This window comes from Rhinopithecus roxellana, chromosome 14 (genome assembly GCF_007565055.1).
Source record: "Rhinopithecus roxellana isolate Shanxi Qingling chromosome 14, ASM756505v1, whole genome shotgun sequence".
Classification (NCBI taxonomy): Eukaryota; Metazoa; Chordata; class Mammalia; order Primates; family Cercopithecidae; genus Rhinopithecus; species Rhinopithecus roxellana.
Window position 1 is genome coordinate 28,048,541 of NC_044562.1, and position 22,276 is coordinate 28,070,816.

Here is a 22,276-nt window from a genome sequence, read left to right on the forward strand (position 1 = left end):
CCCAGCCCAGGCCTATTTTATAAGCCCCTCTGCTTATGGAGACATTCGTATTTATTTCTCTTGTAGAGCTCATAAAGGTTCTGACAAATGGATCCTTTTAATAAACAGAAAAAGGAATGCAGAAAAATTGTGAAGATGGTGCCAAGAGTCCGACTAGGGAGGTGTGAGGGTGAAAGGGTAGAGTGGAAGCGTGTGAATTCATTACCAGCAGTTACTTGAGTAACTTTTGAAATTGGCAGGAGGACCATAAATTCTCCGCATGACCCTTGCTTTTGGATCCTCTCCTGTAGTCTCCACAGCTCCAGAGGGATCCCGTGAAATGCAAGGAGGTGTTAATGCACAGCCATGAGAGGCTGCCCTTTCTCATTAGTTGACAAAGTATCTTTTGATTGAGGCAGGTTGATTAAAACTCATTTAGGCACATTTGTTCTGTCAGAAGACTATGGTCACAAGCTGAACTCGGTGGCTAGCGCCTGGAATCCCAGCTACTCAAGAGGCTGAGGCAGGAGGATCCCTTGAGCCCAGAGTTCAAGGCTGCAGTGAGCTGTGATCATGTCACTGCACTCTAGCTTGGGCCACAGAGCCAGACCCTGTCTCTTAAAAAAAAAAAAAAAAAAAAAAAAAAAAAAAAATTTCTTTCTTTTTTTTTTAAGTAGAAAACCGTGGTCACACATGTAGAGGGTAAATGAATCTGAGAACTAAGCATTTCCTATTTATATTGATAGAGGATTGGCAAGCACAAAAAGCTGGCAAAGAGAAAAGACTTAAAAGTGGTTTTATTCACCTTTGGTCTGCACCAAGATTCCCACTTTTTCTACCAGCCTTCTTTCCTCACTTGAAAATAACATGTCCATGGTACTATTTTCTAATACAAAAGTGTTTGCCTCTGAGTGATTTCTTAGACACAGAAATCAAGAAGTATCACAAATTGATATATTGGACTTCATGGAATTAAAAACCCACTCTTCAACACTTTTGCCCCTAAAGTGAAAACTTTCCCCATTCCCTATATGCCAGAAATTATAAGCTGATGGCATCACTGGGTGGAAAATGTATTTCTTTAGAATAATCATGGGTGCTTTTCAGCAGTGAAATATTTCAGCCCATTTTTCTAGACTGAAGTCTAAATAATCAGCAAATGCAGCAATAAAAAGTATGTTTTTTTATTTTTATTTTTTATTTTTAGAGTCTCGCTCTGTCACCCAGGCTTGAGTGCAGTGGCATGATCTTGGCTCACTCCAACCTCTGCCTCCTGGGCCCAAGTGATTCTCCTGTCTCAGCCTCCCGAGTAGCTGGGACTACAGGTGCGTGCCACTGCACCCAGCTAATTTTTGTATTTTTAGTAGAGACGGGGTTTCACCACGTTGGCTAGGCTGGTCTCAAACTCCTTGCCTTGAGTGACCCACCTGCCTCAGCCTCCCAAAGTCCTGGAATTGTAGGTATGAGCCACCATGCCCTGCCAGTGTGAATATTTTTTGGTGTATCAAACTGATATTTCATTTTCTCCCAAAGGAATATTTTAGGGACCTGTTTGATCCTTCTCTTAGAAAAAAAAAAAAAAATTCATGTTTCCCACCCTCCACTCCGCAATAATACCCTTTAGAAAGAAGGAATTTCAGACCTTGAGCTCATTGCCTGTGCAAGAAAGTGAAGAATGATTCTTAAGTCCTGAAGTCCTCAGAAAGAGGACTTCAGTGAAAATCTTGTTTCCACCTCATTCTGCTCAGGGCTTAAAATCATTTTTATTTCTTTGCGGAATGGGGGAAACAAGGATGTTCTAGTACTGAATTTAAATTCCTGTCTCAGATGAAATAATTTACTGAACCTTTCCTTTGACTGTTCTGGGTTTTTGTGTTTGTTTGTTTTTTGAGGTAGGCAGTTTAAGGAATCAGACGAAAGCAAGTTTATTCATAGCTAGGGAAAGTGAAGAGAAAGGACAGAGCCCCTGAGCTGAGCAAGACAGCGGAGAGAAGTCGCATGCTTATTTGTTTTTTGTTTTTGTTGTTGTTGTTGTTGTTGTTGTTGTTGTTGGAGACAGAGTCTTGGTATCGTTGCCCAGGCTGGAGTGTATTGACGCCATCTTGGCTCACTGCAACCTCCGCCTCCCGGGTTCAAGCAATTCTCCTGCCTCAGCCTCCTGAGTAGCGGCATTACAGTCTCCTGCCACCACGCCCAGCTAATTTTTTTTTTTTTTTTTTTTTTTTTTTGGTATTTTTAGTAGAAACAGGGTTTCACCATGTTGGCCAGGCTGGTCTCAAACTCCTGACCTCAGACGGTCCTCCGGCCTTGGCCTCCCAAAGTGCTGGGATTACAGGCGTGACCTACCGAACCCGGCTGCATGCCTGGTTTTAAGATGTGTCTGGATAAGGAAGGATTCAACATAGCTACTACTCCCTGAAACACGGATTTCTCTAAATAAAGAAAAGAAGTTGATCTGCCTATTGATGTCCTTAGCTTCTTACAAGTGGCTCTTCTGGGGACAAAATAAATTAATTATCCTAAAGATTATTTTTGCATTGAAACAGGCCCTCCCATTTATCATTTTCCCCTTTTGCTTGAGAGAGCAATTATCCATTCATGTTGCTCCCTGGATACGAGAGGCCACTTTAGTTAAAGACCTTGTCAACAAGCCACCCAAAGGGTTAACTATCCAGATGGAATTTAAACCTACTCGTCCTTTTAATATTTCATTCCTAGCTCCCCACAGCTGAGGCATAAGCTTGGCTTGTTTTAATTAAATTAGATCACACAAGACAGGTGTCTTGGCAGTAAAATTGTGCACAGCCCATTTTTATCTCATTAACTGCAGTGCTCATCAAAGGTTTGTGTTTTTCTTTCTGAAAACTCTAGGTAAACCAGTAATGATCATAACAGAGTACATGGAGAATGGCTCCTTGGATGCATTCCTCAGGGTATGTGACGACTTTATATTAAACCCAAGAATGTTGGTATTTGGAAGACTCCTAACAGAGTCCTTGTATTCATTCCGTTCGGTGGTATTCGTGGATTTTTTTTTAAATGGGGCAAAGAAAGAAGAGGAGAAATCGAAAATGATGTGATTTTTAAGGCTATGAAATAATCCATGTTCAACGAGGGTGGTTTTTGATTTATTCCTGTGATGTGGAGCTGTTTGAGCCATAGATTCATTACAGTTGGATAATTTCCATCTGTCACAGGAAGCAAACCCAGCTCCTAGGGTTCTGCTACTGAATTAGTGACTTTGGTCAGAAGGGCCTGGAAATCATGTTGAGTTTCACTGCATACCGGATACAGATATACAAAAAGATTCAAGTAATAAATGCTTGGTGAGAATTAATTTGACCTAATGGTAATGGGATTGTTCCTTACTCCTTTTCTATGCAGAAAAATGATGGCAGATTTACAGTCATTCAGCTGGTGGGCATGCTTCGTGGCATTGGGTCTGGGATGAAGTATTTATCTGATATGAGCTATGTGCATCGTGATCTGGCCGCACGGAACATCCTGGTGAACAGCAACTTGGTCTGCAAAGTGTCTGATTTTGGCATGTCCCGAGTGCTAGAGGATGATCCGGAAGCAGCTTACACTACCAGGGTAAGAAAGATTGGTGACATCTGGGCTTTCACTCTGGTGAAACTGTTCCTCTCTTCTCACTGTGAGATTGAAGCCCTTTGTAATTCTTTTATTTCTTAAGTTTTCTCATGCCTTGAAGCCTCCTCGTATTCCTGCGTCCATTTTTAAACCATGTTTCCAAGAAAAGAGAGATTTCAAAGCTGACCCTAGATGATGACAATATTAACAGCCACAAACTAGAAGCAAAATGAATTATCTTTCCCTCTATGTTTTTTTGGGGGGGCAGTGGGGAGAAAGTGTTAATGAACAATAAGACGGTGTCTTAAATAAAAATGACCTAACTGAGAAGCAAGCATTAAGGATCAGTTTATACAATAAATAATCAATTCCTGAGAAAATCAAGAGGTAGCTTTGCTTATTTATTTTTTTGCACTTGTATTTGCCTGCTGTCTTCCTGCCTCTTTCTTCCTTTTTTTTTTTTTTTGTTTTTGTTTTAGATTTTGTATTTGCCTTTTTTCTATTCTTTAATATTCTAAATGAGACAAAGCGATGTTTCTAGTTGGTTGGCTACCAAATCTCAGAATGTATATACAGGATTTATAAAACATTTATACCATGCAAGGTTTTCTAGTATCTAATGGCCTTCATTTTACCACTGGTAGATAAGCGGGGATTAAGACACAGTTAAGAGTTTTAAGTACATAGTCAATGGCTGTGCTATCTTAGCTCGACTATCTGAATATAAAATACTAATGGAATAAACACAGAATCATAAAACAGTTATTGGCCATTAACACTGACACTGTTAAAATCAACAGGAAGCTGACAGTTACCAGCCATTTTCCCCTTTTAGCACTCCTCATTTTGCATCTGCAATCCCAAGCAATGGGGGTTTTTTGTTGTTGTTTGGTTGGTGGGCTGGCTGAGCCTTTTATTTTGTGGGGGGGATCAAGGGGTATAGTATTCTATTTCTTTGGCTCCAATTTTGATTCTTATGCTTGTCCTCTTTTGAATTCCAAGTCCATTCATTTAGAAAAGAATACATCTTTGTGAATGTTGAAGATCTTTTGTTTTTTCCCAGAAGTTGGAGAAAGAAAAGTTAAAGGAGGCTTCTAGAATGATACATTTACATAGATAAAACCTTAGACAAATATTTAAGCAGGGGGGAATGCAGTACAAGTGTCCTGTGTGTAACAAGGATGAATGCAATACACTGGGTTTTCAGAGTTCACTGCAATGTATCAAAGCAATTTCCAGTATAATTTATTGTCCTGTTTCATAGCCCTACCTAATAAAGCAAAGAAAACTTTTAAATGATGGCCCTGGGGATACCTCAAGGGTCTGAATTAGACTTGAATTAATTTCCCCAGGTGGAACCCTAGGACATTGAAAACCTGACTGAAAATACCTTAAACATAAGCATAAACAAACAAGACATTTGAGGCAAAAAAAAAAAAAAGGGCATTTTGAAACTTTTCCTGGGTAATATTCACTTGCTTTACCATTTTACAAGTCTTTTTTTTTTTCTTTAATTTAATAACAACTAAAATCCTGTCCTTACTCCATTGAAGTCAGTAATAGCTCTAGTGTCTGGTATTATTTGGCTTTCTGTAAAGGCATATTTATCATATCATCCCCTAGCTATTGAGCATGTTTCTCATGCTGTATAAGGGGAGGTAGACTTGTGTTGGATAGAAATGTTCATATTTAAATTCCTTCATTCATGATTTTTGAAGCAGTATTAAGCATTGCCTTCCTTTGTGCTCCTGGGTGAAAGAATCCAACAAAAAATCAAACAAATGTCAGCTACATATCACTGATACCCCGTGGATAACATGTATTTTGTAAAACCTGAGATTTCTTTTTTTCTAGAATATTGCCTTAAGCAGAGCTCAGATAATAGGTAGGTTTTGAAAACATAATTAGATTACTTAGTCACTTCCCTGTGAGTAAAGAAAACACATGAGAACTGTCTTAACCTGGAAGACTTGTGTTAAAATGAACAAGTGTCTTTTGTTTTGAGAGCTATCTCAAGAATGCTGTTGTCCTGCTTGGCTAGCAGGAACTACATTCAGAATCTAAAATGGCACATCAGTGATGTACTTAAGGAATAACTTACGGCTCAAATGTTCACAGGGTGGCAAGATTCCTATCCGGTGGACTGCGCCAGAAGCAATTGCCTATCGTAAATTCACATCAGCAAGTGATGTATGGAGCTATGGAATCGTTATGTGGGAAGTGATGTCGTACGGGGAGAGGCCCTACTGGGATATGTCCAATCAAGATGTAAGTCTCTATGTTCTGAAATACATTTTTTCACATTGAGATTCAGGAAGTTCTGCATTACTGTATGATGGAGTGAGCACGGGGTTTGAAATGATACATTAAACTCAAATTTCTTAATACAGATGTATCTAGCAAGCTAGTTCAACATTATAACCAACGACTATTGATTTCAAGGACAAGAATTAAATGGCCTACATGGTACAGTATGGGAGATAGATACATGCACACATAGATGCATAGATAAAAAAATATGGGATGGTATTTTTACTTGGTGAACTTTCAAAGCCAAAGTAAAACAGAATGAAACTGAATTTTAAGAAAATGCAAAGATTATGAAAAAAGTAAATTCCACATAAGATAAAACGGACATGAAAGATTTATTGAAAGAAAACTAGTGAATATTTTAAAGCTGGCATCATTGTAATTAGAGCTCGCCCCTTGAGGACTCTAAAATAAAGCTTCACTCAATGACCCTTGGTAAATTATGCACATCCCTTTAAATGTACCATCTGGACTACTTCGTAAGGGAGTATCCACGATGACTGCAATTTCAGAAAAGGATTCAATAATGACACTAATAAGATTCCAGAGTAATAGAATTTAATTACAAACATCTCCAGTGAGAAAGAAAGAAAAAAAAAAGTAAAAGAAAACCCTAGATTCAAGGGGTCTCCCTAGAACACATTTTAGCTAATCCTGGAAAAGTTTACGTTAGTTCTGGAAAGATTGGGGATTGAATTAAAATTAAATGGCTACCTATACTTTTTGAACTTGCCTAATTTTTTATGTATGTGGTAGGCCATTATCAGAGAGGGTTTACAAATGCAAGGTATTCAGTTTATCAGTTAGAATTATATTTTGGAAACTTCTTTTCAAAAATTATCTTTGTGGTGGAATGTTACCTATCCATCTGCTTTGTCTTACTCCAACAACAGGAAGTTGCGCAGCCTTGACGGTTACAGCCAGGTGCACTTAAGAAATAGCATGCAGGCTGCCATATCAATTAAAGAATGTTTGGAGCAATAGAGAAAATGATGCACTCCGTGTCTGGTGGGGCAAAAAGAATTCTCTATGCTGACCAGCCAGATTAAGGGGAATGGTAGTGTTCACATTATATGATCTGTGAATTATAACGGAAGATTCATAGCAGATAGGAAGAAAGCAGCTAGCCTAAGTCATAGTAATTACAGCCTGGAAAAAGACTATGAAGGAGAATAGCATGTAATCTATTGCTTATATGATTATGCTATGCAGACAGCTTCTAGTAGCTTCTTGTAGCCACGTTTGGATTCAGGTTAGAGACTCTCAGAGGGACAAAGACAAAAAACCTAAATGAGCAAATAGTAAATATAGTTACTGTAATTATTTGATACTTAGGCTTTATTTTTCTTTCATTGAAGTCATGACCAAGTGTTCGTAAGAACAGAGAATCTAAAGATGTCAGTTTTTCCACCCTAAATATGTTCAGATCTGTAATTCTGGCAGTTTCTATATACATATATATTAAAACAGTTCTTTTGTTTTGAACTTTCAGTTCTCTGGCTTTATCCATGAAAAGGCATCTGAAGCCATTTCTTGCTCACAAATAATATTGATATATTATTTGTCTCTGTGTTGGATTCTATGTAGAACAGGAATCAATAGGAAGTGTATCTGGAGAATTACTTTGATGTGTAGAATTAATTTGGCGTATGGTAAATGGAGTGAAAGTAACTGTTGAAAATATGTCAAACTTAGCAAGTTTTTTGTTTGGTTTAATCCTCTGCCCCCCAAAATATTTAGCAGTAAACTGAGAAAATATGCTTTGCTAACCTATGAGCCATCTTCCAAGCTGGCAGTGGATAGGGAGCTTATGAAAGAGCATTAATCAGTCTGAGGGGTTATAACAATTTATGTTCCCCTGGCATCAGCCCAATGTTGCTTTCATTCTCCTCAATTCAGTGCAAAATGTTCTCATCAAGTCTAGAGTCAACACCGTGCACCTGGAAAGATAAAAGAAACCCAGGTGATCAAACTGATGTAGTATAAGTGCTAGAAACAAATAGAATAAGGTTCAATAAGACAGCATAGAGAAGTCTGCTTTACAAAGAAAAGTAGGTGATACTGATACATGATATTGGCAAAATACATAGGAGAAAAAGGATCAGAGGGCTCAATACATCATAAGATGATTTGTTAAACTGAAACAGTGCTCTTATTAAGAAGACCACAGTCATACTAATCCAAAGACACTGGACCCAACAGACTGTTTTCTGTCAAAGGCCAATTTCTGAGCAGTCAATGGACCCACCACAGGGTGAGTCCAGTGAAGTCATTGGGATGGCTCAACCACTGGTTATTTCCCTGGCAGCTTTCATGTTGATAGAAAGAAAAATAAATGGAGTGATTTAAAGCACATAAAATTTTTAGACTCCCAAATAAATAAAAGCACCTCCACAATCTCAGAGGATATCCATAAACAAAGATAATGAGTAGCCAAAAAGCTGTGAAGTAATTCTCTATAAATTTGGTATGTCCTACCATGTTACTTTATTGGAATGTATACCCCAAAGGAGGGGGAGGATGTGAGAGAAAAGTCTATAAGAAAATAATTTAATGCCTGTGAAGACAGATGAGAAAAATTAGAATTAGCAAAGAGACTGTTGAATGAGTTATTGATGACTTACTAGGCAAGTAGACTGTGCTGGACACTTTGGATGGTCTTGGCCAATAAGACAATTATCATCTACCATTGTAACTTCCTTCCTTAGATGTGAGAGGGTCTCCTTCAAAATGTAAATGCCCCAAAAGAAGGAATTTTTTAAATTGTTTTTTACTTTTTTAAAAAAATTCTACTTACTAACACCTTTAACAGGGTCAACTGACAGCCAACTGAGACCAAGAAAGAAATTCAGAATTGGTGTCTAGGGGTAAAGTAATCCAAAAGAAAAAATGGCTGGGCATCTGGACTTGGACTCTGGTGTTGACCCACTAGCTGTCTATGTAAGAGGACGGGGGCTTAAAAGGATGCAAAGAAAATTCCATTTTGGAGACAGCTATTAATTGCTTCCCAAGGGAGGTCTTTAGCACTATGTCAGAGTCTCTTTTGCTAAGAGTGTTTAGGTGTGCTAATGTTGAAGAGCAGAATGGAGCGGGGCAGGGGACTGGAGGCAGGGGGCAGGGCCATGTGATCTCTGAGGGCCATCACCAAAACTGACACCACATTGTGGATCTGATTGGGCTCTAACCACTTGGGAACATTGATGATTGATGCATCTTCCCTTTAGAGTACACCTCACAGCAACAGCTGGCTTCCCTCTCCTGTTGCCAGTGATACTCAGGTCTAGCTTTGGCTCATGTGAAGGAGTTGGAGCTGTTCCCAGGCTCCAGCTTGCTGGCAGCTTCATGCACAAGAAACATGCCAGTCAGAAGGGTGAACCTTGAACAGCAGCTTTGCCTGGCAGCTTAACGTACGATCCTGTTGTCTTCCATAGGTGATTAAAGCCATTGAGGAAGGCTATCGGTTACCCCCTCCAATGGACTGCCCCATTGCACTCCACCAGCTGATGCTAGACTGCTGGCAGAAGGAGAGAAGCGACAGGCCTAAATTTGGGCAGATTGTCAACATGTTGGACAAACTCATCCGCAACCCCAACAGCTTGAAGAGGACAGGGACGGAGAGCTCCAGGTCAGCCATGCTTACTTAATAGTGATGTATGAAAGAACACGTTACAGGAGGCAGGCAAGTGGTGACTCACTTAAATTCCTGCCTCTTCATCAGAGGCCACTTCATGGCTCTCTGCAAACTGGGTGGCTTCTTTCTCAATTAGTACAGTATTTAAGGTAGTTCTGTTCAGCATTTTGAATAACCTAATACCTGTCAGCCATCAAATAGTTATAAGGAAAAAGCTTTAAAAAGTAATAATAGCAAAGAAATAACTGAAGTGCCTGTTTTAGGATGCCAGACCTGAAATTTAGGAATAGGGATGAAATTTACTTTTAGAAGACGTTCAGATCAGCTATATTTTGAAATGGGGCAGAAACATTGTAATAGTAAGAAATAAAGATTAGCAGACAGGTCTCTAAGCACAGCAATTTTTTTTTTTTTTTTTTTTTTTTGAGACGGAGTCTTGCTCTGTCGCCCAGGCTGGAGTGCAGTGGCCGGATCTCAGCTCACTGCAAGCTCCGCCTCCCGGGTTTACGCCATTCTCCTGCCTTAGCCTCCCGAGTAGCTGGGACTACAGGCGCCCGCCGCCTCGCCCGGCTAGCTTTTTGTATTTTTTAGTAGAGACGGGGTTTCACAGTGTTAGCCAGGATGGTCTCGAACTCCTGACCTTGTGATCCGCCCGTCTTGACCTCCCAAAGTGCTGGGATTACAGGCTTGAGCCACCGCGCCCGGCTTAAGCACAGCAATTTTAAGTTGACTTATAAAGTGTTTGTTGTAAGAAAGAGATTCATTCGTTTTCAGTTCTTCTGGTTTCCCTTTTCTGAGTCTTTCAGAGTAGGAGGAAACAGGGCCAAGATAGGAAATGATTGAGTTACAAAGCACACAGATGAATGTTTGGGAATGATTTTAAAGACCAAAATGATTGGACCACCTAAAAGAGGTACTTATCTTCTTGGAATGAGCAAAATGAAGAAGCATATCAGTCTGTAGAGAACATAAAGATACTGTAAGTCCTACAAGTTCAGTGAGAACTTTCTATATGGAGAATGGACTTTACTGGTATAAGGTTCAGGATATCTACATATTAGTCGTCTCTTCTGAAAGGGTGTCGACCATCTTTATCAGTTAAATAATTTTAGAATACAGGCATGATAGACCAGGTGACTCAGGCCTGCGAGAGGTGAGACACTCACTCATCTCCAAGTCTGGGCTCCTCACAGGCTTCTGGTTCATCATGATCCTGTGTTAAAAATAGGACATTTTCTCCCACAGTATTTAAGCCCTTCTAATCTTTGCAGGCCCTGTGGTGTTCTCCTCTCATCTTTCTCCTGAAAACTTAGACTAAAGATCCTAGAAGAGAAGGAGTACACATTACATGAAAAAAAAAAAAGAGAGAACTGTTGAATAGATAGTAGAGATACCCGATATTCTCCTCCAGGTTTTCAAATCCCTGTCATTAGCCACGACACAAAATCCTCAATGGTCTAGCTCTTTTCAAATAAAACTGAAAAGGATTGAGTTAACATTTCACCTCTGCCACTTGGTCACTATGTGAACTAAAAAATAAAAAAAGTCTCCTAGTATTGTGAGGCTATTTCTTGTTCTTCTGTTCTCCAAGAGGGTGAAGTAGATGACTATAAGGCCTCCTTTCCAGATCTAGCTGACTTCTCTTCTGCCTTTTAGATTTTCAGCACCAGAGCCCATGTATTTTTTCTGAGGGTCCATTCAAGGCCAGTTTTTTGGTGTTTGGTACTTCTTCTGTTAGCATAAGTCATTCAACCACTATTACCACATAGCATCTGCTTTGCCCCAAGGTACAAAACAAGTTGAGGTATTAGATACACTATTATCAGTTCTAAATTCTTTTCACTGATGGTACTTAAATAGCTTTGAAGCTTATTATGGCTTACCTATAATGAGACATAGTATAACATGGTATGTGACTCAGCACAAAATTAGGCTAATGTCATGGTGTGCCACCAAGAGCACAAAGGCTTCTAGAACAAGCTTAAGAACAACCCTTAAAGTTATTGACATTGAGTGAAGATATTTTCATTGTAAGGTCATTTTGACCTTGTTGCTGCTCAGAGCCTACGTCTTCCTCATTAATGCTTTTGACTTAAAGTCAGAAGTAAATGCAAACTATTGGCTTTTGTCTAATAACAAATATTATTGCCTTATAGCCATACTCAATTAAATGTCCAAAATTCTATGAGGTAACATTTGTTATTGACTCAAAATTAAAAGAATAATTACATCTTGATTATTCTTGCTTAAACATTTACAGAATTGTACTTAGAAAATCAAATTTATATTGAAATAATGGACACAAAAGAAAGTTTACAATGGCAAGGTATTATTTGGACATGAAACTGATTGATAAAACACGTCTTTGTTAAAATATTTATATAAAAAAATACAAATCAAGTCGATTTAGATGAAAATTAAAATGTAAAAAATCGAACTGGATTAATTCTGCTATGTAGCAAATTAAAGCATTATATTGACTTAATTTTGTTTTTACAAGGAAAGGGTTTTTTTGGCTGAAAATTTAGTAGTAATGATATAATTCTGATTTAAATGTTTGTACTTAAATATAGTATCACATTGAAAATCAGGTGAAAGTGTTAAGATCAAACACATTCTGTAATTTTTAGGGAAAACAGAGTTCAAAAACTATGACTTAACAAGTAGCAGTATTTTTCTACAGGTTATTATAGTAAAGGTAGCATAAAATACCCCCATGAAGCCCTACTCTGATTATTAAGCAATTGGATGATGAGGATGACTAACTATAATTCTCTTAATAGTTTTTATTAGTAAATGATTTTTTATGTGTCAATATCATTAGGAAAGGTAGAATTCCTACCTGTAATTGCTTGTGACAGTGACCTAATAGAAAACACCTGGCCTAAGAAATGAGTAAACTAATAAATAAGTTAATAAGAAGTGCTTTGAATTTGTTGAAATCATTATTCAGGAACCCCAGCAAGGGAATACGAGAAGCACATTCCGCAATCCAAACAGTGATCAAAGTGGCCATTCTTCTGCCAGCCTTGGCACTCGTGCTGGTCAGGCATGGGTTGATTAAAGAGGGGATTAACTCCCTGCTGTCCCAAGTTTGTTTGAATGCCCCAAGTCTGCCTGCAGACCTGGCTGGAAGCATGCTGGACTTGAATTCTTGCTGTTTTCTCTGCTTCCATCCAGTCTGGCAGGTTGCAAGCTCGCAGTTTTCCTTACTCATACTTCACTAGGGTTTCCATAGTTGCTAAACGAAAGTCTGTAATATTCAGTGCTGGCAGAGATTGGACTCTTTCTGCAAAGACTGAACAGGTTTCAGCCATGAGGGCTCTCCTAGTCTTCACGCCAGGCTTAGGTGTTAAAAGACCTGCTATGAGCATGAATGCCCTCAGAGGGCCACATAAAACAAGCGCAGGAAATAGAATTAAGAACAAATAGGATGATTGATACGTGCTTTAGCAGCTTTGTGAAATTAAGAGCAAAATGTCGCATGGTTACATTTAACAACAGTTGTTCCATTCAAAACCTTCTCTTAGCTTTTTGATTCTCCTTGCCTAATTTGAGGCAATCAGATTTCAGAGTCTTCTTGTCTCACTGGTAGCTCCATTCTGCTTATATTTTCTTGTTCTGTTTCTAGACCTAACACTGCCTTGTTGGATCCAAGCTCCCCTGAATTCTCTGCTGTGGTATCAGTGGGCGATTGGCTCCAGGCCATTAAAATGGACCGGTATAAGGATAACTTCACAGCTGCTGGTTATACCACACTAGAGGCTGTGGTGCACGTGAACCAGGAGTAAGTACTCAACGATGTAACACGAAAGGGTAAATCTAGATTTCATAGTATTTTCTTTTTTTTTGCTTTGAGCTGCATAATCATCCTACTCATTTAAAAAACAAAAACAAAAACAAACTGGAATGCCTCTCGTTTTGATTGAATGTAATTTTACACAGCCTCTATAAAGTAGCTGCATTGTTGCATTAAATTGCTTAATGAAACATTTTAATACACCTGCCTTGTTGTGCTGTATTAATTGTGGCTGATTCAAATGTGTGTCTGCATGAAGCCCTAGAAAAGAGACTGTCAGCCCCCATGACTTTTTCTGCCCCTCTTTTGTCGCCCTATGTACAGGGACCTGGCAAGAATTGGTATCACAGCCATCACGCACCAGAATAAGATTTTGAGCAGCGTCCAGGCAATGCGAACCCAAATGCAGCAGATGCACGGCAGAATGGTTCCTGTCTGAGCCAGTACTGAATAAACTCAAAACTCTTGAAATTAGTTTACCTCATCCATGCACTTTAATTGAAGAACTGCACTTTTTTTACTTCGTCTTCGCCCTCTGAAATTAAAGAAATTTAAAAAAATGTCTGCAGCGTTGCTTGGTGTACAGATTGCTGAACCTGCGGGGCTTACAGAAATGACTGCCGGTCAGTTGAATTAGACCTGGAACAAATCGTTTCTCAGAAGTACTTTTCTGTTCATCACCAGTCTGTAAAATACATGTACCTATAGAAATAGAACACTGCCTCCGAGTTTTGATGCTGTATTTGCTGCCGGACACTGAGCTTCTGAGACATCCCTGACTCTCTCGCCATTTGGAATTACAACCATTGTGTTTTGTTTGTGGCATAAATTACAGTCGTCTCTCTTTCACTGGAATGAAGACCATGCCCAGGAACATTTTTTAAGGACTCAGCTTGGCTTTTAGGGCTTGGTTCATACCATGGGGGAAAAAAAAAATCCTAGGAGAAAGCGACATGGCTCATTCGTGTTGCCTCTTCAGTGCTCAAGCCACCTGGTGAATTCCTATGACACAGGGGGCTGGAAAGAAAGGGAAAGTGGATTTAAAATATATATATACAAAAAACCAAGCCCCATAATCCCTAAGTGGACAAATGAGGTCTGTTTCTTTGGGCCTGAGGCTGTGCCATATAAAGTCTTATTTTAGGACTCTACAAACTTGTCCTATCTTATGGATAGTGGGCTGTGACAATCTGGAATAGAGAACGTTCACACTTCGCTCCTTTAAAGGAGCGACCCCAGATCTGCAAGGTAAGTCCAAAAACCAAGAATGAATTTTTCTCCAGTGAAAACTTCTTTCGTGTTTTAACCTTGATGTCATTCGAAATACTGAAAACAGAAAAATACTCTCTCACGTCTCTCAGGTTGTGCCGATGTTTTTCGGGATTTCAGTCCTTTTTTGACAGTGAAAGAGGAGACCAAACACAGTATGGTTTCCCTGCTATTCTTCCGGGGAGAAGTGACATATGAACCAGATGAGGTCAGGCTCTGAGGGATGGTCCTAGACACTCGCTGGCTGTTGGCTGTGTGCTTTCCATCACAAAGGGCTCCTGCTGTCCTTTGGTGCCATTCATTCATGGCACACATGTTTATTGAGTATCTTCTGGGCACCAGGCAGCAAGCACAGGAGTCTTTCTCTCTCCTTTGGAGAGTTTACCTCAATGGAGAAGTACTGGGGAGACTTTTCCATTAGCCTCATTTTCTGTCCTGCTCCAGGAAACTCTGTCCCCAAACAGGGCCAAAGAGGATTTACCAAGATGCCAGTGGTAAGACTTGGAACTCGCCTTGGCTTCCTCATGATCAGAAAGTTGACCTACTGAAAAATGCACCATGCATCATAAACCTATTAGCTTTCAATGCTTCTATTTTTACATCCCGGCATTGAGTTTGTTCATTCCTAGAAGCAAAGGACATAACTTTGGACTGGACACATTTTAACTTTTTTTTTTTTTTTGAGTTATTTCATTTTTATCACTTTTAAACAAGAGTTGCTGATTTTAACGACCTTTTTTTCCCCTTGGTTGTATCCTGAAAGCTATTTCTTATAGAGCAAGGAATGTTAAATTTGATGCTGTCAAATCATGACAGTTTAGTAAAAACCTTTTTTGCAACATTAGTTGTAAAAGCTTTTCTGTTCAGAAGGAATGTGAAATTTGTTTTTAAAACTACTCCAACAATTTTTGTTTTATCACCACTTTTGTAAAAATCTAGGAGTTCTGGATATTCATGTTAAAAGCTGAAAAATATAGGACTTTTTTGTTTTTTTTTTTTTTTTTTTGCTTGGTTGGTAAAAAAAAAAAAAATAATAATAATAATATTATTATTATTATTTAAGACAGAGTCTCACTGTGTTGCCCAGGCTGGGGTGCAGTGGTGCAGTCTTGGCTCACTGCAACGTTGGCCTCCTGGGTTCAAACAATTCTGCCTCAGCCTCCTGAGTAGCTGGGATTACAGGCACCCACCACCCACGCCTGGCTAATTTTTGTATTTTTGGTAGAAACAGGGTTTCACCACATTGACCCAGCTGGTCTCGAACTCTTGACCTCAGACAGTCCACCTGCCTCGGCCTCCCAGAGCATCAGCCACTGCTCCCAGCTGGCATTATATTTTAACTACAACAGAATGTTACCTTGCATACATGGAATAATTAAAAGTTTTTTTTTTTTGTCTTAAAGTCAACAACTTAAGACAAGGTGTTTTCTAAACACTGAACATATTAAAGGCAGACCATTTCAAAAGAGAGCAAGTCCATTCTGAAATAGCCTAACAAATTAACATTATAGACTATGCTGGTGTTGCTTTGTTCCTGCTCAGCAGGTATTTCTGTAAATGAAGTAATCAGGGAAGGATCAAAAGAGAGGTGAAGTATGAAATCTTATTTTATTCAAAGGTTGCCTTCTGAATCCTAAAAATTTCAACATATGCATATATTAGAGTCAAGGCCAATGCAAAGGCCAAGAAAGGACTTTCCAAGTGCCTTAAATAATATCCAGCAACAGTAAAAGTGTTAACTCTCTGCACTGCCTCCATGAAGTTTTAGAAGAGAAATGTGAGAACAATAGGAATGATGCATTGTTTCCCAGGGCGCAGAGCCAGACTCTGGCATCTGGACAGCTATGGATTCTGAAGCCAACTGAAATGTTGACACTAGGAAATTCGCTCCACTTTTCTTTATAACTCAGTTCCTCCACCTGGAAATTAGAGAGATAATGATACCTTAATAATAACACCTTTCCTAATGCATGGTGGTGTTGCAAGTGTGTATGAAATATTCTTAAGTGAAACGCGGTGAATTCCACAGAAGAAAGGTGCACTTCTTCCTCCAACATTGTCCAAGTATTATTCATCTGTCTTTCACTTGTGACCCCAATTGTTTTATTACAACATGCCAGAGTGGGGTGAAATGAAGTTCAGTGGTAGGGGGGTCATGCAGTGAAGCTTCTTCACTTAAATGGATTTATGAGAGTTTGGAGGTAAATACATATTTATACAATGGTGGTAGACCTTTCAAGTTATGCTGGCAGGATAAACAGGCATTATTTAGCCTTGACATTTATAAAATTATTGTTTTGTAATGGGAAAGACAGTGATACACACAAGTAAAATTCTGTTGCAATGAAAAGAACTGGATGGTAAAGATATTTGGATGTCGTCACGACTGACTCAAAGGAACAAGCGTTTGTTTATTTAGTCACAATGAATTATCTTTAACTCATGACCCTATGTAGACCACATGCTTTGGTCTCTGTTTAAGAAATTTCCCATGTTAAAGGAGTTGCCTGAATTCAATGGTGAGAAGAAGGCTCATTTCACTCAACTCTTATCCTGGCATTAAGTAGATTCAAGTCTTCACATTCCCGTACGTCTCACTTCAAATGTCCAATCATTTTTGCATACACACAAGTCCCCAAATTGTCTACTTAATATTACAAATATGTTTAAGTAATATCTATTGATATCCAGATGTTAAGTGGAGAAGGAATTGGCAGACTGAAAGGCAACACGTGTTTATGAGACCATTCTTTCTCCTCTAAGAATTTATAGTAGCAAAAGAAACCATCACCAACCTTGTGTGGCCATAGGATGTGGAATACACTCTAGAGTTTTAAGATCATATTCATGTTCTCCTCATACTTCAAATACCTGCCTACCTGATGAAATCTCTGCACATTCAGGTTTCAAAAACTACATTTGATGGACTTGACTAATTTCCAGAGAGGAAATAGTTAGAAAGTAGATTTGATGACTTTTCTGTCATTTTTACATAATTGTCAAAATGAACAGCCTTAGTGGCTAACAAATGGCTTCTTCAAGATGTGGGTAGTAATACCCTAACCCACATTTATAATTTTAAATTGCTTAAATAAAATTTGTTTCTGGATAACTTATGAGCAAACTTTCTTTCCTTCCTTCCTTCTTTCCTTCCTTCCTTCCTTCCTTCCTTCCTTCCCTCCCTCCCTTTCTTCTTTTCTTTCTTTCTTTCTCTTTCTTTCTTTCTTTCTTTCTTTCTTTCTTTCTTTCTTTCTTTCTTTCTTTCTTTCTTTCTTTCTTTCTTTCTTTCTTTCTTTCTTTCTTTCTTTCTTTCTTTCTTTCTTTTCTTTCTTTCTTTCTTTTCTTTCTTTCTTTCTTTCTTTCTTTCTTTCTTTCTTTCTTTCTTTCTTTCTTTCTTTCTTTCTTTTCTTTCTTTCTTTCTTTTCTTTCTTTCTTTCTTTCTTTTCTTTCTTTCTTTCTTTCTTTCTTTCCCTTCTTTCTTTCTTTCTTGAGACAGGCAGGGTCTCACTCAGTCGCCACTGAGTGCACTGGCGCAATCATGGCACCTGCAGCCTGTGTCTTCCAAGCCAAAGCAATCCTCCCACCTCAGCCTCCTGAGTAGCTGGGACCACAGGTGTGCACAACCATGTCTGGCTATTTTTTTTTTTTTTTTTTTTTTTTGTAAAGATGGGATCTTGCTCTTTTGCCCAGGCTGGTCTCAAACTCTTGCACTCGAGAAGTCCTCCCTCCTTGGGCTCCCAAAGTGCTGGAATTACAGGTATGAGCTACAGCACCTGGCCAGAAAACTATTTCTCTCTCTTTAAATAGACTAAAGTGTTTTCTACAATTTTAAATATGGTCATTTACCACAAAAAAATAAATTTTATTCTCTACATGATAAATGTACACATATGTAAAACAAACAAGTGATTTGATAAAATAGGCAAAATAATCTATAAAAGTGCATATTGGTCTAAATGACTGCCCTTTGATTGGGGCCACCAGCTGCTAAACATGGTCACTGTGGTGGGAGGTATAGTCCAATAAGTAATCTGGATAGTTGGTTGTTACAAATGAAAGAAGGGATCTTCCTTTGGTTTGAGTTGATTATTTGACAAATATATGGACAATGAGGAGCCATGATGATTCCATTGCTATGTGCCAGCCTTGTTCGATTCCAGGCTGATGTCTAGAATTCCAGCCTGAGGCGGATTAGTTCTTGGTATGCAGAAGGAGGCTTGAGCCTAGAAGACCTCTGTCATTGACAGAGCAAGTCTCTCCCTGTGTCCCATGTTCCCTCTTTCCCGCCCGTTTACATGTAGAGAGTATGGGTCTTTCACTACATTAGATACTTCTATTTATCAGGAGTTACTCTCTTGTTAAGAAAAATAACCACCTTTTTTCACTTCTTAGTTTGCATTTTTCGATCATTATTGTTGACTATGGGTAGATTGTGAACTGAAACAAGGCAGGATTTTCATTTCATAGACAGGCTGTTCAACATAGTGGTTAAAGCATAAATATAGACTAGAACTTTGTGGGTAATCCTAGCCTTGCCACTCCAGAGGGTATGGCATTAGGCCGGGTACTTAGCCTCCTTATGCTCAATTTTCCTCATCCATATAATGGAGATAAGAATAGTGCCTATCTCAGAGTTGTAATTAAGCTGTTAGTAAACATTCTTTTTGTTTTTATAATTGCTGTTTTTCAGAAAAGGAAAGTATAGTTCGTGATCTCCGCACTGAACTACTTTTACTGAAGAATACCAACTTCTGTGAACCTATATACTCTTTCTTACAATAGTGGTTGACAGTTGGCTCACAATATTGGTTGACGTTTTGTCTAAAGTCTTGCTCTTTTATCTACAGGGAGTAGATTCTGCTATCTTGGCCTCACAGCCCTTCCTGTTGATTACAAAGCCCCTGGAAGAAAACAGAACACACCCTTCTCAGTTCCGTCTAAATGTGTTTCTTCTGCTTCAGTTACGCTAGTTCTGGGGCAAAGACACTGATGAAACAACACCTATACCTGAAAAAGAATAAATGTGTGACTTTCAAATCCCCTTTCCCAGTGAAAGAAACAGCAAACACTTAAAATTCAGCATCTGTTCTCCAGTTGCACTGAGGAATGCACTGTCTCAGCACCAGCTCTGCAGAGCCCTTGCCCCCGGACTCTTTGCGGTTTTATTTATATGTATTTCCATATTTCATTCCTGTATGTCACTGCTGCATTGGTGTGGCAGCAAGTGACCAAATGCTACAGGTCTTACTATGGACACCAGGTCAGGTGCAACCACACAAAACAAAGCCAGTTCCATGAGCTGCCTATGATATGCATTGCGGAAGTAACATTTTACCCAGGGTGTGCCATTGCAGTGATATAAATATATTTTTTTCTTAGACTAAATATGAGCTGACTATCTCTTTTGATGTGTGTACATAGGTGTGAGTGTGTGTGTATGCGTGCGTGTCTGTGTGTGGATGTGTGGATGTGTGTAGCCTCATGCTTAGGACTACCCGTGAATGTTGTGGCATGCTACACCTGGAGAGTTCTGGTTTTCCACCAGTTTCAAGATGAAGAACCACATGATGCAGTGGACCTGGAGACCGTCCCCTTGGAAAGACAACCCAGAGATGTTCAGCATCCTGGATCTATACCTGTATTTTGTAGCCGTCACACTAACCTTAATAAGAATTCTACAGCTTTGGACAGAGGCATTTTCACCTTGAGGGTGGAGTAATTTAAAATATAAATCCATTCAGGTGATAACCCATCATCAAAATTACACATTCTGATTGAACTCATCTGAATCATCAGTTCCTTGACGGAGAGAGAGAAGGAGATGGAATGTGTCTGGTAACCCCAAATGGAGTACAAGTAGCCTTTGTTTTCCTGCATAAATGGACTTGTTGAATGCGAACAAATATATGCAATTCATATACTTTTGCAGATGAACGTAGATATGTGTGTCAGCTTTGAGATGGTGTGTCCTGGATTAATACTTTGTCTCCCAATATCACAGAAAAATACATGCCAGTGACTCTTGAGGTTAAGGTCGTTGGGATGAAATGGCCTCAGGCAATTTCAGATTCCCTAATTACCAGGAAAGTTCTACAGTAATTAATATGCAGCTAACTCCTATTGCCCTCACAAGAGCATCAGCCTTCTAGAATCAGAGCTCCGGAGTGTGAAGATTCAGTATTGATGTAAGATAACGTATACCAAACTCCAGCCAACTTACTGCCATTTTTCATAATCTGAGTGGCTGCCTTGCTTATCCTAAGCTATGGTTGCAGAAACTGTAGCCATTTATATAAGCTATAACATCAAATCAGGGAAAAATGAGGAAAAAAATAGATTCTGAATCATTTATTGTTGAATACGTAGAGAAAATCATCAATAAATATTTATTACATTCTGACAGGGTGTGTGGCATTGTATTCTATGCCAGAGTGACAAAGTTACTTCACCCCTTTTTGGGGACCTTAATATGTTTTTTAAGGGATGTGCCTATGCATTGATGCCTGAAAAATATGTATAAAGAAATGAGGTTGAATCTCTGGCCAGATCATCTTTTCCAGAGGTAAAGGTAGGAGGCCAACTTCAGGGTCTGGGTCTAGCCGTGAGCAAGCCCTGGCTGAGGGAACGCCAATGCTAACTCATGTGCCGATCTCTAGAGCAGCGGGAAACGACCCCACTGCACCAAATCAAGTAGCTTCACCTTGTGTTTGCAGGCCCCAAGTTATTTTTTTAGCAATCTTACGAGTGAAATGTTCTGGTGTGTTAAAAAAAGTTCTTATTTTAAAGAAAGGTTGTGCTCACTACACTGCTGGTGTGTGCGTTCTGAGACCTCTTGTATTCAATCTGTGAAGGATATGTGTATTAATCCGTACACCTGTATAGCCTCAATATTTGTCTGAAGACACTTAAATTCTGACCCATAAAGGAAAGTTCTAGAAGCAATATTTTCACTTATTTAACATTCTCCAAACAACATCAAGCATTGATACACACTGAAGAGTGCATTTATTTTTTGTATCACTCTAAGTATGTTGGAATATGCAAGGACTGTGGTTAAAATTAGAACGTATAAGGCATATTATAATTTAGTTCCTACCGAAAAATTAACAGAACATTGTTCGGTTCACACGTTCCAAAATTTGAGTGATTTCTTGAGTTAGACATAGATTTTCTATTTTGTTTTAATTTGTCAAGGTATTTTTCTTCCCTTCATGAACTTTAGGTACACATAACTTATGTCATTTATTTATGGTCTTTTATACCTAGTTTGTAAAATTGTAAAATAGCAAACTAAATGCAGAGAGTTTGCATTTGAAAATAATAAAGTAGTTGCCGTATACAACCCTGCAATCTGGTTGTCTCTTTTCAATAACTTTTGCTATATATATGCGGTGTGCCTAAATGAATTAATTATTTGTTGTCATTTAATTAAAACAGTCTTAAATTCCAATTGAGCATACTTAGAGGTTAAAAATTACTATCTTCTAAAGATTCTTCACCCTTGAGAACAATGCATTTGAAAATCTGACTTAGACCATTGTAATTAAGACTATAGACTTTGGTTGGCATTCAGGCTTCACCACTTACTAATTATACAGTCTAGGGCAAGTCTCTTAACTTCTCTCTGCCCATTTCCTTGCTTGTATGATAATTACAATGCAAGAGCTTTAAAAAGATTAAATATATTGAAACATTTA

The 22,276-nt window shown here is 38.8% G+C and overlaps 1 protein-coding gene across 1 annotated transcript in view; it reads left to right on the forward strand.

The window, feature by feature from the left end:
* The window catches only part of EPHA4 (EPH receptor A4), a 154,276-nt gene extending 132,347 nt beyond the window's left edge, over positions 1-21,929 (forward strand). The window contains exons 12-18 of the mRNA XM_030916812.1: positions 2,851-2,912; positions 3,364-3,573; positions 5,689-5,838; positions 9,312-9,505; positions 13,143-13,298; positions 13,635-14,558; positions 19,427-21,929. Coding sequence (XP_030772672.1) covers positions 2,851-2,912; positions 3,364-3,573; positions 5,689-5,838; positions 9,312-9,505; positions 13,143-13,298; positions 13,635-13,749 — 887 coding nt within the window. The 3' untranslated portion in view covers positions 13,750-14,558; positions 19,427-21,929. The remainder of the gene's footprint in view (positions 1-2,850; positions 2,913-3,363; positions 3,574-5,688; positions 5,839-9,311; positions 9,506-13,142; positions 13,299-13,634; positions 14,559-19,426) is intronic.
* Positions 21,930-22,276: the final 347 nt, after the last annotated feature.